Source organism: Rutilus rutilus (assembly GCF_951802725.1).
Source record: "Rutilus rutilus genome assembly, chromosome: 7".
NCBI lineage: Eukaryota > Metazoa > Chordata > Actinopteri > Cypriniformes > Leuciscidae > Rutilus > Rutilus rutilus.
The window spans coordinates 8,579,922-8,592,727 of NC_140221.1; the positions used below are offsets into that span (position 1 = coordinate 8,579,922).

General features: G+C 35.6%; 2 protein-coding genes across 4 annotated transcripts in view; both read left to right on the plus strand.

Annotated features, from left to right (window-relative positions):
- Window positions 1-2,590: 2,590 nt before the first annotated feature.
- tlcd5b (TLC domain containing 5b) lies at window positions 2,591-6,919 on the plus strand. Its single transcript, XM_084415094.1, has 3 exons — window positions 2,591-2,798; window positions 3,823-4,025; window positions 6,155-6,919. Exons 2-3 carry the CDS (start codon window positions 3,830-3,832, stop codon window positions 6,685-6,687), a joined length of 729 nt encoding a protein of 242 aa, XP_084271220.1. The 5' UTR covers window positions 2,591-2,798; window positions 3,823-3,829; the 3' UTR covers window positions 6,688-6,919.
- A 2,354-nt stretch (window positions 6,920-9,273) lies between these two features.
- arhgef12b (Rho guanine nucleotide exchange factor (GEF) 12b) overlaps window positions 9,274-12,806 on the plus strand; it is an 83,083-nt gene continuing 79,550 nt past the window's right edge. For 2 of the 3 annotated variants that reach the window (XM_084414020.1, XM_084414018.1), the window contains exon 1: window positions 9,287-10,757. In XM_084414020.1, coding sequence (XP_084270146.1) covers window positions 10,726-10,757 — 32 coding nt within the window. In that variant the 5' untranslated portion in view covers window positions 9,287-10,725. Of the gene's footprint in view, window positions 10,758-12,806 lie in introns of all 3 variants that reach the window. The other variant, XM_084414019.1, reaches the window with a different exon arrangement.

Here is a 12,806-nt window from a genome sequence, read left to right on the forward strand (position 1 = left end):
TTCAAAAGACTTACATGAAGGAAAGTGAAACTGACAATAGAAAAATCAACAACAAAATCAAATTGATGACCAACCAACCAACCACCAAGTCAGAAGTCAAAATGCCCGAGAGCATGCCAAATTACATCTTTAAAAATTTCAAGAGTTTAACGGGGCTATATAAAAACTGTAATGTATCGCTTTTCTGTTGCCAATGTGTGAACTGCTTGTAACGAAACTTAAAAAATGAGACCTTTCCCGACGTCCTAGGTAGGTTGCCTATGAAAGCCAGACTGACTTTTATGTGAAGAACTCGGGTCGTTTTTGCCGGGAAAATCAAAAGGATGTGTTTACGCGCGCTCCCGAGAGCCTCTCTCCAGTTCAATGACACATCAAATAAATTATTCAGGCGAAAGATCCATTCTTTCCTGTAAATTCTGTACTCAGTCTCACCCAGATAGTGTATAGTCTCAAATAGGCCAATAAGCCTACTTTAGCCTAAAATCAAATTATCTGCAGTGTAATTTTAATTACCTCGTCCGTCGACTTGCGTGATTACTTTGTTGTTGAGAGGAAAGTGCGCGAGCAGTGCAGACGTCTGCCAGCGTGGATGGCGTGAGGAAGCAGTATATGCTACAGCTGCAAAGGTATTTCCAACTACTTTTAACTTCTAACTTGAAGAACGAAAAAAAGAACTTCCATGTGAGAATATCGGGACCTTGAATCACGTTCAACCTCTTGTTCTTGAGTGCGAGCACAACGTTGCTGGCTGCAGTTCACATAACGGCCACTGGTGTCGCTAATAAAAAGGGTTTCTGAATTCTTTAATATTTTATCACGTTTTATCATATTTGCTTAAATAAATGTGGTATATGTGCATGAGAGCAGCAGAGAACAATCTTTATCCATATGTTTACAATTGTGAGTTTAATATTTTGATTATCATTATAGCATTTATGTCTCTCTGAACACTGCAGATACTTAATTAGTGTCCATGTATGAGAACAGAACACTGCTAACATAACATATTCAGTGCACACATATTTCTTTGTTTATAAATCGTTATAAAACTTCTTGGATGAACTTGAAAAGTGACCGCATCCTGATGTTTGTGTTTACATTATACAACCGAAACGTATGTGCGTTTCAGAATTGCAGGTTATTTCCTCCAGGTCTCTGTTGGGAGGTAATAACCTTGCTCTGTCTCAGATTATAGCTAAGCTGGATGTGAGTTAATGCTGGGACTCAGATACCCGTCCGCATCCTCAGGACATTCTTCAAGGGTAGAGGGAGGAGGATGATGGAAACGTGTGTTCTGATTATGGATAGACGTCTGTCAAAGTGTGTTAAAGTCACCATGAAATCAAAATCGACAGTTCTTGTTTCTTAAAGGTGCTGGGTGACATCACTTCTTGTTGACGTTCAAAGTATTGTCAAACAAAACGGAGGCTAGCTCGACCCTCCCTCCTCCTCATCCCGTCCCCTCCCCCTCCCTTCCGTGCTTTTCCTGATGTAAATTCGGGACTTTGCGCGTTCCTTCTTCTTTTCCCCTCTTCTTTGCTATTTGTTCATCGGAACACCGTCTCTTTGGTCGTGTGTCGGCCATATCAAAATTCAAGAGAATGTAATTCTAACGTTAGTCGTTGTCGTTGTCTAGGACATCTCTCCTCTTGCTAACTTCCCTCTTCATGCTTCTCTCTCCTCCTCTCCCCACACCCCCCTTCATGTGCATGCGCACTAACCCCCCAACCCCCACCCCCAAATCATTCTTGTCGGTTATTGGCTGGAACACTGTTTGTTATGTTTCGTGGTCCAGGTTGGGCCAGTTTGTTTTTGTTGCCGTTTGTGGAGCCTGGGCTGTCTACAGAGACCGTGTTTTTTTACAGTGTGTTCAGGGGACAGACAGCTAGTGGATAGTGAGGAGATGTTTACTGTATGTGACAAAAAATGTTTCGGCCTAAAAAACGAGTAATATTGCTTAGAGCACCTTTAATGGAATATTGCAGTATTATAAATAATTTTTCTGTGCAGCCACATCATTATTTTTTCATTCATGTGCCCGCATAATTTTTAATCAAAATAACTTTTGCAGCGACATCTCTTCTCTTCTCTGATGATGTGTTTACTGGCATGAGGGCGGGACAAACTGTCACTCACATGACATCACAACAATAGCAAATCACAACAATCCAATCAATTCCAGATGGACAAAAATCAAGTTCTGCCCTTCATTTTTTCTTGTTCGAGAAGCCGTTTCACTCATATATAGGCGTCACAATAAAGAAAGAAAAGACTAGCAGTCTCATTGGTTCATACTGTGACTCTCAAACTAATCCTGTGTCTTTTAATTGACATCATCCAAACACCTGGCATTAAAACGTTGCACAATACTTCCCTCATTGGCCCAATTCCCTTGTTACTACAGTACAGGTTGAATGAAATTAAAGTTGGAAGTTTACGAGGGCACAAATCATCACCCCACTGTTAGGTCATTGTATGGGCAGATGAATGGCTCAATGTAGTTTGGAATTTATCCCTGTGTATATTGGGAGTAAAGAGTCTAATCTCATAAGAGGCTCAGCCGCTTGAGGCCGCATGGAGAAGAGGAAGAGAGCGAACAGAAGCGTTGTAGTTTTACACTCTGATTGTGTCTGCCGTGTCACACCACTCTCGGGAGAGGAGGGATTTTTCTGTCGGACATGTCACTTGAGGTTGAACGTCCCAATGCATTGAGAATGCAGTGGGTTGAGGAGAGTCCTGGAGCTGCTTTCATGGATTTTCCAGGATGTTTAGGTTCATGCGCTTGAGTTGTATCTGAGGTTTGTACATGCAAAATGCATTTGAGCAGTTGTCACTCAATTTAGTTATTCATTAGACTTTTTTAAAATAACTTTATAATTAAATAAAAAAAAATAGAGAAAACAAATTCTGAAAGAAAGTGTTTTGGTTGTGTGCAGACCAGTTTTTAAGTACCACTGAAATGCTATTATAATAATTATTTAAAAAAATTGTTTTTATTTAAATGTGAATTAAAGTTTTATTAATTTTGTTGTGTGTTTTTATCATTTTTAATATGTATAAATTGTTTATTAATTTTTATTTCAATAAATTGTTTTAGTTATTTTAGTATATCAAGTTAAACTAAATGAAAATGAGGAATGCTGCCTTGGCAAAAGTATTGAATAAAATAATTTTTTAAATATTTTATTTCAGTTAATATTTTATTTTACAGAAATGTATTTTTATGGTTATAACTATAACTATAAACCGTAATGCAGACAGGCATTTCAAATATATTCACTAAACATTTTGTATATCTTAATATTTCTATCTGTTTTGTCTTATTTAAGGTGTAAAACACTGTCAAATTAAAAAATAGAGAAGAAATGTTCTGAAAGGAAGTGTCTTGATTGGATGCCAGATGAGTTGCTATTATAGTTCTTATTAATATTTTGAATTAGTTTTTATTTTCATATTTGCAGTTTTCAGTTTAATTTGAGTTTTTTTGTTGTTGTTGTTTTTGATAGGTTTTGTCATTTAAAATTTTCTTTTAAAAAGTATATATATATATATATTAATATATATATATAGGCCTAATACATATTATTATATACATTAAAAATATATACATTTATTAATTTCTATTTCAGTTTTAGCTACATCAAATAAAGCTAAATGAAAGCAAGGAATGCTGTCTTGCCAACTTGTTGGTTTTTTTCAGTTAAGGTTTATTTTATTTCAAGAAACAAAGTTTTAGTTAACTATAATAAACCCTATGCAGACAGGAATTTCTAATATTTGCTGAATATCTTATTCATCTTTGTATCTATTTTGTCTTTCCAGTGCAGAGATGGCCTGGTTGATTATTGAGACTAGCTGCAGCCTGATTGGCTGGTTCTTTCTGTACGTGTTGCTGTGTCACTTGAACAGTGTTGGAGATTATGAGTGGAACTGCAGGCTGGTAACTTTGATCCATGGCATCCTGAGCGTCTGTGTGACTGCCTACATTGGCTTCATTGCTGGGCCATGGCCTTTCACACACCCAGGTAAATTGTCCTGTCTTGTTTTGAAACCTTTTTTACTTCAGTATTGTGACGTATTTCCGAATGGAATGAAATGAAATATTGAATGAGAAAAAATAGAGGGCTTGATTGCAGCAGACTGATGATTGGAGGATAAGAATATTCTGTCCAAGCCGTCAAACTGACATCATCAGAAGAGGAACGTCCTTCCTGCATGAGGGGAAGCAAATGTTCAGATTTTAACCACAGATTACGAAGACATTTTCTTTTTCTTTAACTTGCACAGATTATTTGTTCACCACAAGACATGTGGTAACAAAATAAATAGGTTTAGTTTTTATTTCTTGCAGATTTTAACCGTAAAGCATGACTCATATAGTATTGGGTTAAAATTTTCAAGAGTGTTACCAGTGGTTATGTTTAGGGTTAAGGGTTAGGTCACGTTATATTAGAATATAATTTATATTATATTATATTATATTATTATTTAATGGGGTGGTTTTAAAGGCAAGCTGTTGTAGCTCCGACCTCTGTGCTGGGAGCAGCAGCTCATTTGCATTTAAAGGAACAGACACAAAACGGTACGTTTTTGCTCACTCTCAAAAATGGACAACTTTAACATGCTATATAAAAATATCTGTGGGGCATTTTTAACTAAAACTTCACATACACACTCTGGGGACATCAGAGACTTATTTTACATCTTGTGAAAAGGGCATTATACCACCCCTTTAAATGACCCTGTAAAGCATGACTTATGAAATAATTAAAAAATAGTTTTTTAAATCGGAACATTTGACTTAATTTTCACAACTTTTCCATGACATATTAAAATTGTATTAATTTCGACTACATATTAAGATTTTATTAATTTCCACAACTTTTTCATAACAAATTAAAATATAAATTTCCACAACTTTCGGAACAATGTATTGAATCTTTTGGAACAGTTTATTGAACCTTTAGACAAATGAATATTAAATATATATATAAATATATATATATATATATATATATATACAGTACAGGCCAAAAGTTTGGAAACATTACTATTTTTAATGTTTTTGAAAGAAGTTTCTTCTGCTCATCAAGCCTGCATTTATTTGATCAAAAATACAGAAAAAAAATTAAATAAATGTAATATTGTGATATATTATTACAATTTAAAATAATTGGTTTTCAATTTATTATACTTTAAATTATCATTTATTTCTGTGATGCAAAGCTGAATTTTCAGGATCATTACTCCAGTCTATCACATGATCCTTTAGAAATCATTCTAATATGATGATTCATTATCAAAGTTGGAAACAGTTCTGCTGCTTAATATTTTTTCATAACCTGTGGTACTTTTTTAGGATACTTTGATGAATAAAAAGTTTAAAAAAAAAAATCTTTTGTAACCACAATATACTGGTCAGTAATTTGGGGTCAGTAATTTTTTTTCTTTCTTTTTTTGAAATAAATCAATACTTTTATTCAGCAAGGATGTGTTAAACTGATAAAAAGTGATAGTAAAGAAGATTTATATTATTAGAATTTTTTTATTTATTTATTTTTTATAAATGCAGTTCTTTTTAACCTTTTATTCATCAAATATATTAGGCAGCAGAACTGTTTCCAATACTCATAATAAATCAGAATATTAGAATGATTTCTAAAGGATCATGTGATAGAATGCGTTGGGATGTCACATGTGACACTGAAGACTGGAGTAATGATCCTGAAAATTCAGCTTTGCATCACTGAAATAAATGATAATTTAAAGTATAATAAATTGAAAACTAATTATTTTAAATTGTAATAATATATCACAATATTACATATTTTTTTCTGTATTTTTGATCAAATAAATGCAGGCTTGATGAGCAGAAGAAACTTCTTTCAAAAACATTAAAAATAGTAATGTTTCCAAACTTTTGGCCTGTACTGTATATATATATACAAAAAAGTTTTTTTTTTTCGAAACAATTTTTGTTTTGAAACTGCAGCTTCCTGTATGACAGGATATACTCGATCCTATGAATGCAGCAACCAGCACCGTTGCTGATCCGCACAGTCAGATCATTTCTCCACATTGTGTCAAGTACAACTGTATGTCAAGCCTTTAAGAATGAATTAGATGTGACTTCTGACTCTCCTCTTGTTTCCAGGCACTGAAAACACATCTCTCCAGATCCTGGCTCTTGTTCTCAGCTTGGGATACTTCTTCTTCGACATGGCTTGGTGTGTGCATTTCCGCACCGAGGGTCCGGTGATGTTGGCCCACCACACCATGAGCATCTTTGGAATCCTGCTGGCGCTGGGACTCGGCGAGTCGGGCATCGAGACCTGCGCTGTCCTCTTCGGCAGTGAGATCACCAACCCGCTCCTGCAGGCCCGCTGGTTCCTCAAGCGCATGGGCCGCTACGACAGTTTAGCTGGAGATGTGGTGGACCTGCTCTTCATTCTTCTGTTTGCCTCTGTGAGGATCGGGGTTGGGAGCAGAATGCTGTACTGTGAATTAACCTCTCCAAAGCCATTGTTTATAGTGAAAGTTTGCGGGGTGGCTATTTACACTCTCTCCTGGATCTTCATGGTGGACATTGCACGTTTTGCCTGCAGGAAAACTCGCACCAAATACAGGCGATGGAAGGAACGGTGCAAGCTGGATGATTCTAATGGACATGCTGTTAAAGTGAAATAGACCATTCTGTGAACAAATGGCATATCTGCTGAAATATGTAGCTAGAAGGATTGCGTTAAAGGGATAGTTCAGCCAAAAATTAAAATTCAAAACTCCAAACCTGTATGAATATCTTTCTTCTACTAAACACAAAGGAAGATATTTTGAAGAATATGGGTAACCAAATAGTTGATGGACCCCATTGACTTCCATAGTATGAAAAAAAAAAAAAAAAATACTATGGAAATATGAAGAAATTCATACAGGTTTGGAACAACTTGAGGGTGAGTAAATGATGACAGAATTACAATTTTAGGGTGAACTATCGCTTTAACTTTACATGGTTTCTACACCTTTTCACTAATTCATTTCTATTAATTTTACTGGATACATTTACATAAAAGTTGAAAGATTTAAAACATATCAAAATGTATATTAATTAAGGCTATTTCCAATTCCTGACTTTCCCAAATTGTATTATTTACTTACCACACTTTTGTTTTTTCATGACATTAGGATTTTATTCATTTCTACCACGTATTAAGATTTTATTCATTTCCTCAACTTTTCCATGATGTATTAAGATAATAATTTTCAGGACTTTTTCTTGTTAATTAAGATTGTATATATTTTCATGAATTTTCTGACATATTAAGATATTAATTAATTTCCAAAACTTTTGCATGACATATTAAAATGTACATTTTCATGACTTTTCCATAAAATATGAATACATTATACATTTCCTTGACATATTAAGACTTTATTTATTTCCTCAACTTTTGCATGACATATCAAGATTTTAATTTTAATAACTTTTTCATGACATATTAAGATTTTATTAATTTACACAACTTTTAATGGTATATTAAGATATTAGGACTTACAATTTCATGACTTTTCTGTGACATATTACGATTTTATTCATTTCCATTACTTTTCCGTAACGTATTAATATATTTTATTCATTTCTGTGACATATTAAGATTTTATTCATTTTGATTACTTTTCCATGACATATTCATATTTTATGCATATTAATGACATTCCAAGGACTAGAAAACAACTTTAAAAATCCCACATAAATGTGAATTTTAATGACTGAGTGAACTGTGTTACGAACTCCAAACCAAAGTGCTCAAAAACACAACTACACATTAACATGAATGTGCAATCAAACAGAAAAGTACAATGACAATAAGAGTGCACTCATGTTTCACATCTGCTATTGCTATTGAGCCTGTGAACGAGAGAAGGTTTTCTTGTGCAACGTCATTGCCCGTTACTGCAAAAGCTGATACAGTATTTCCTCAGCAGACAGAAAGAGCCAATACTGCTTCAAATGTGTGATTTTCCTTCTTCTCAATGTCTGCTCTTCTGTGAAGCTTGTGGAATTAAACCCGCTCCACACTCTCTTCCAAGATAGTAATTGGTTTTACAGGTCTAATGACACAACTCAAATTCACCACTAACCTCTTGGTCTTGTGGATTTTCAAATGGTTTCTTGTCACACTGCAAAACAACCAACTTCGTTTAGGATTCATCTGTATATTCTTAAAGCTAAAGAAATGAGTTATGGTCATTGAATTTAAAAAGAAAAGACGTAAGCATCTGTTCTGTGATCTGTTTGGACTGGTATTTCTCTCTTTTATATAGACACTAAACAAGAGACGAGAAGATATATGTATGATAGGCCACTGTATCCAAACCACAGAAGAATCTTGAAATGTTTAAAATGGCAAACTATATTGATAATGCAAGAGGCCTGTTTTGAACGTAACATGTAGGCCTAGATTTTTTAGTATGTATGAGACGAGTCCACATAAATAAAGCCTCTCAACTACAACCTACAACTTTCGCAATAAAGATTTCACAACTGCATTTTCCCCCCATTTGTTTTATTTATTATAATTTGATTTTGATTTTCTTGTGACAGATGAGAAAACCCTGCCAATATCAGTATCCCTGTTCACACATGAGCTAAATTGTTTACAGATTATTGTTAAATGTTACTGTGGGATCAGAAACACTGGAAATATATCTGTTCATTGATATTATGTTCACAGATATCTATTAATTGTTTAAAACTTTTGAACCGCTAGGTGGCGCAAAAGATTGAAATATGCTCCTTATCGCTATTGACCAATAAATCACAGCTCTATTGTATCAGTGTCTTTCATTCCAAATGAATTATTTCTGTTTTATTTTCTCCTTATTTGGTATTTTATAGATTATAACTTACACATCAGCTCTAGGCCTATTTGTTTAACACAGCATGACCATGAATACAAGCCAGGTTCTTTTTGTTGATGTTGTTGTTGTTGAATATTACAATACAATTATATGATGAAAATGAATGTATATGAAAGTTACACATGCTTAATTGATTTCAGCATTCATTTAACTATGGATAGCCTATGCTTCTTTCGAATGTTTCATTAACATAGTGGCTTTGTTTATTCTTTGCCGTTTCTGGCTAATCTGTAAACCATCTAACTTGATTTATTGGTTTAAGTGAGTGAGTAATGTTCTTAATTTGCCACTGACAACAACTAGTAGGCTAGTCTACAACACTTGGGAGGCGATATTGCTGTTTGCGGAAGGATACGCAAAAGGAGGTGAAGCGTCGCAGGCTCGCAGCAGGCGTAGGAATCCGGGATGTGATTTTACTGAAAGTCAGGAATTATCTGGATTTTTGTGATTTTTTTCTTAATCGTTTTTAACCTTCGTACAGCGCGAAACTGACACACGTGACAACACATATGCGTGTGTTTTCTTCATTCGCGTTTGTATAGAGACTGAATTCTTGGTGCACAGATTCTGGTGGAAAAAGAACGGCTAAAAACTACTGAATTTTGGAAAACATGGAGACAAGAAGGGAAGGACCCGACTAAACCAAAGTTTCCAAACAAATTATTCCGGGAAAAGAGGGAATCCGTTCGCGAGAGGAAAATATGTGTAGCACATCCGTCAAGTGTGGATTGTATTTTATTGCCGCTTTGAAACGAAGCTTCTTTGAGCAGAATTCCTGAACTGGGAACTATACCGCTGCTCCTAGCACAAACATCAAACGATTTGTAAAGTTTTCTCCCGATTTTGTAGTGGAAAATGTGGGAATTCTGGAAGTTGGACTAGGTAGGAGAGGAATTACGATGAAAGGCTGAACCGTGTGGCTGTTTTAATCCATCGTTTGAGTGAATTTCCCCAGATTTCCACACATTGGAGTGGACAGGAAGGATAACTGTTACATACATTCTTATGGAGAAAAAGTCCATTCAGCGTGTAAGGGGCCTAAAAAGGATGTATATTTAGTTTACAAACTAACTTTACAGTGGCAATACAGTATAGCCTACTGCAAACGTACTTTTTTTTTTTCTTTTTTTTTTACAGTAGAGAAAATTCGCTTATGGGATTCGGTTCTGTTTAGGAATGCCGATTTGGAAGTATGTCGTGTTGGAAATGATAGAAAACCGCCGAGACGTACGAAGTAACAATTGGGACTGTAAAACGAGCCAAGAGCTTTTGGACTGACGTGAAATGCGACCGGACAGTCTCTTTCATTCGTAAGGCAACATTTTAACAAAAGATTGTTTATCTGAGTTTACTTCCAGTCGTGGTTTGGGATTGACAAAGGCGACTGTATCCAGACAGGGGCGAGGGGGAAGCCTGTCGGGCTGTGTGGTGGCATTTTGGCTGGGAAAATGATGAAGCGTCTCAGACAGACAGAAAGAGTTTTCCTCCATTGATCATCTGTGTTTGCTTTTAGCATCGATTTCCTTTACTAACTCTTTGATATCTGTAGAGCTACAGTCAAATGACACAGCATAGTAAAACCAACACAGTCAAACCGTGGAAATATAAAACATAAGCTTGTATCTCTCTTCCATTCAAGAGGAGACATTCCCGAAAACATCAAGACGGAACTGTCAAAATTCAAAAGTGCCACTCGGCTCTTGTTGATGTTTTTGTTTATTATTTTTCTTTCGAATACAAAGGTGTTTTACCATGGTAAAATGCTAATTGGATAAGAGCTGAAGAAAATCAAGAAAGGAAAGCCCAATGAGCGGCACACAGTCCACGCTTGCTGAGAGGTAAATGATGACATAATATTTACATGATTGTGTTTATGATAATGATAGTGACCTGTCTTAGGTTTATGACATTGTTTATACATATCCAAAACACTATATTGTTGATGTTGAGATGAATCTGGCAGCCTTCAACAAAATGTAGGCTACTTGTGGGAATACATAATAAATTACAAGTGTTTGGATGTTTACCTTAGTAATACCATGGTATTCTTATACATACTTTGGGGTACTATGTACAAACTTTGGTATTCATATAATTGTCATTAGCTACCATGGTTTATTAGCAAATTACCATGGTGTAACTGTACCTTGGGTGTTGTTTTAAAGGGATAGTTCACCCAAAAATGGAAATTTTGTCATTACTTCGCCTACTCACCCTCAAGTTTTTCCAAACCTGCATGAGTTTCCTCCTTCTGTTGAACACAAAACAATATTTTGAAGAATGTTGGAACCAGATAGTTGACGGCATCCATTGACTTCCATAGTAGAAAAAAAAAAAAGAGAATACTATGGAAGTTAATGGGTGCCGTCAACTGTCTGGTTACCAACATTTTTCAAAATATCTTCTTTTGTGTTCAATAGAAGAAACTCATTCAGGTTTGGAACAATATGTTGGTGTGCAAATGAATAATTGTTTTTTTGTTTTTTTTGGGGGGGAACTATCTCTTTAAAGAGCTCAAATATACACAGAAATGTACTATTTTTGGTACCATGGTAGTACCATGGTATTCTTCTAAATACCTTTGAGTACTATATAAATACCATCACATGAATATGCTAATCATTTAATATCAATACACCTCAACGTACCCTGGTACTGCCATAGTACTTTTTATGTAAGGCGAGTTAGTAAAGGGTGAGTATAAAATCTGAATAAGTATCCCCATACAAAACCCAAACCTAAGTCAATGTTCAGTGTCTTTTAAACCGATCTTAAAGAGCATGATGGGTAACATTGTCACAAGTGCGATGATCCAGTTTTTGGTTGAAGTTGTTCTCCCGGATGTTGTATGTGTGAGACTTGCAGTCGAACCTGTTTCTCTCAAAATTGTCAAGTTGATAAGAAAACTGGTGACCTTATGACCTTGCAGCTCAAATTTACTTGATTTATTCCCAGATAAACTTTCTAAGCAAAAACACTTTGGAACCACTAATTTATTGTGACAGTGTGTGGTTTGTGTGTTTGTATATTGTTTTGGTAGTGCACTAGTCACTCAGAATGAGAACTGTGAGATGCACAGTACAAGAAACATAATTGATTAGGCCTAATTCACCTTTTGACTCTGGTTCGAGTCGTTCCTTGCCACGTGAGAGGAATGAAAATGAACTAATTGTTCATGATCGACTCATCACTAAACCTGCGAGCCCACGGCTTGTGACAGGAAGGACTTAAGATGTACTGTCATCTCACTGTGTTCTGCTAATGCTGCTCTTAAGACTCGATGTGTCTCTTGTTGTGGTTTTACACCGTTTGAGTTGTTACCTGTGCTTGCTCGTGCTCGACCAGTCGGACACATTTCAGAGAACAAAACTCAGAAGATACTGAGAGCAAACTTGTTGTTGTCATCTTATCTGTGTGCGGAGTTGTGCCTTGGTGCATGTTGTGTGACATCTGTGTTTTGACACCTAGCCTATGCTTTATTTTTAAATGATATCCATCTTGCAAATTGCATGAGTACAGATGTAGTGCACAGCAGGGTCTAGCTGCTTTTGTAAGGTGATGTTCTATGATAGTCATCAGGAAAAACAGGTCGTTTCCTCAAAGGCAAGAACAGGGCACCTGCTTTCAGTAAACATTACCATCTACTATCAGGATTTCGCAGATTGACATTTGCTTTATTGCATATTTGAGACTTATTTATTTTGAAAAGGAAAGTTCAGATAAGCATCCGTGTTGCATGTGTTAAGAAAAAAAAGAAGCTTCCTTTAAAGGGTTAGTACTGTTAGTTAGGTTTCGTTCATCTTCGGAACGCAAATGAAGATATTTTTGATGAAATCTTCCGCTTTCTGTTCCTCTATTGACAGTCTGCACAACTACCACTTTGACGC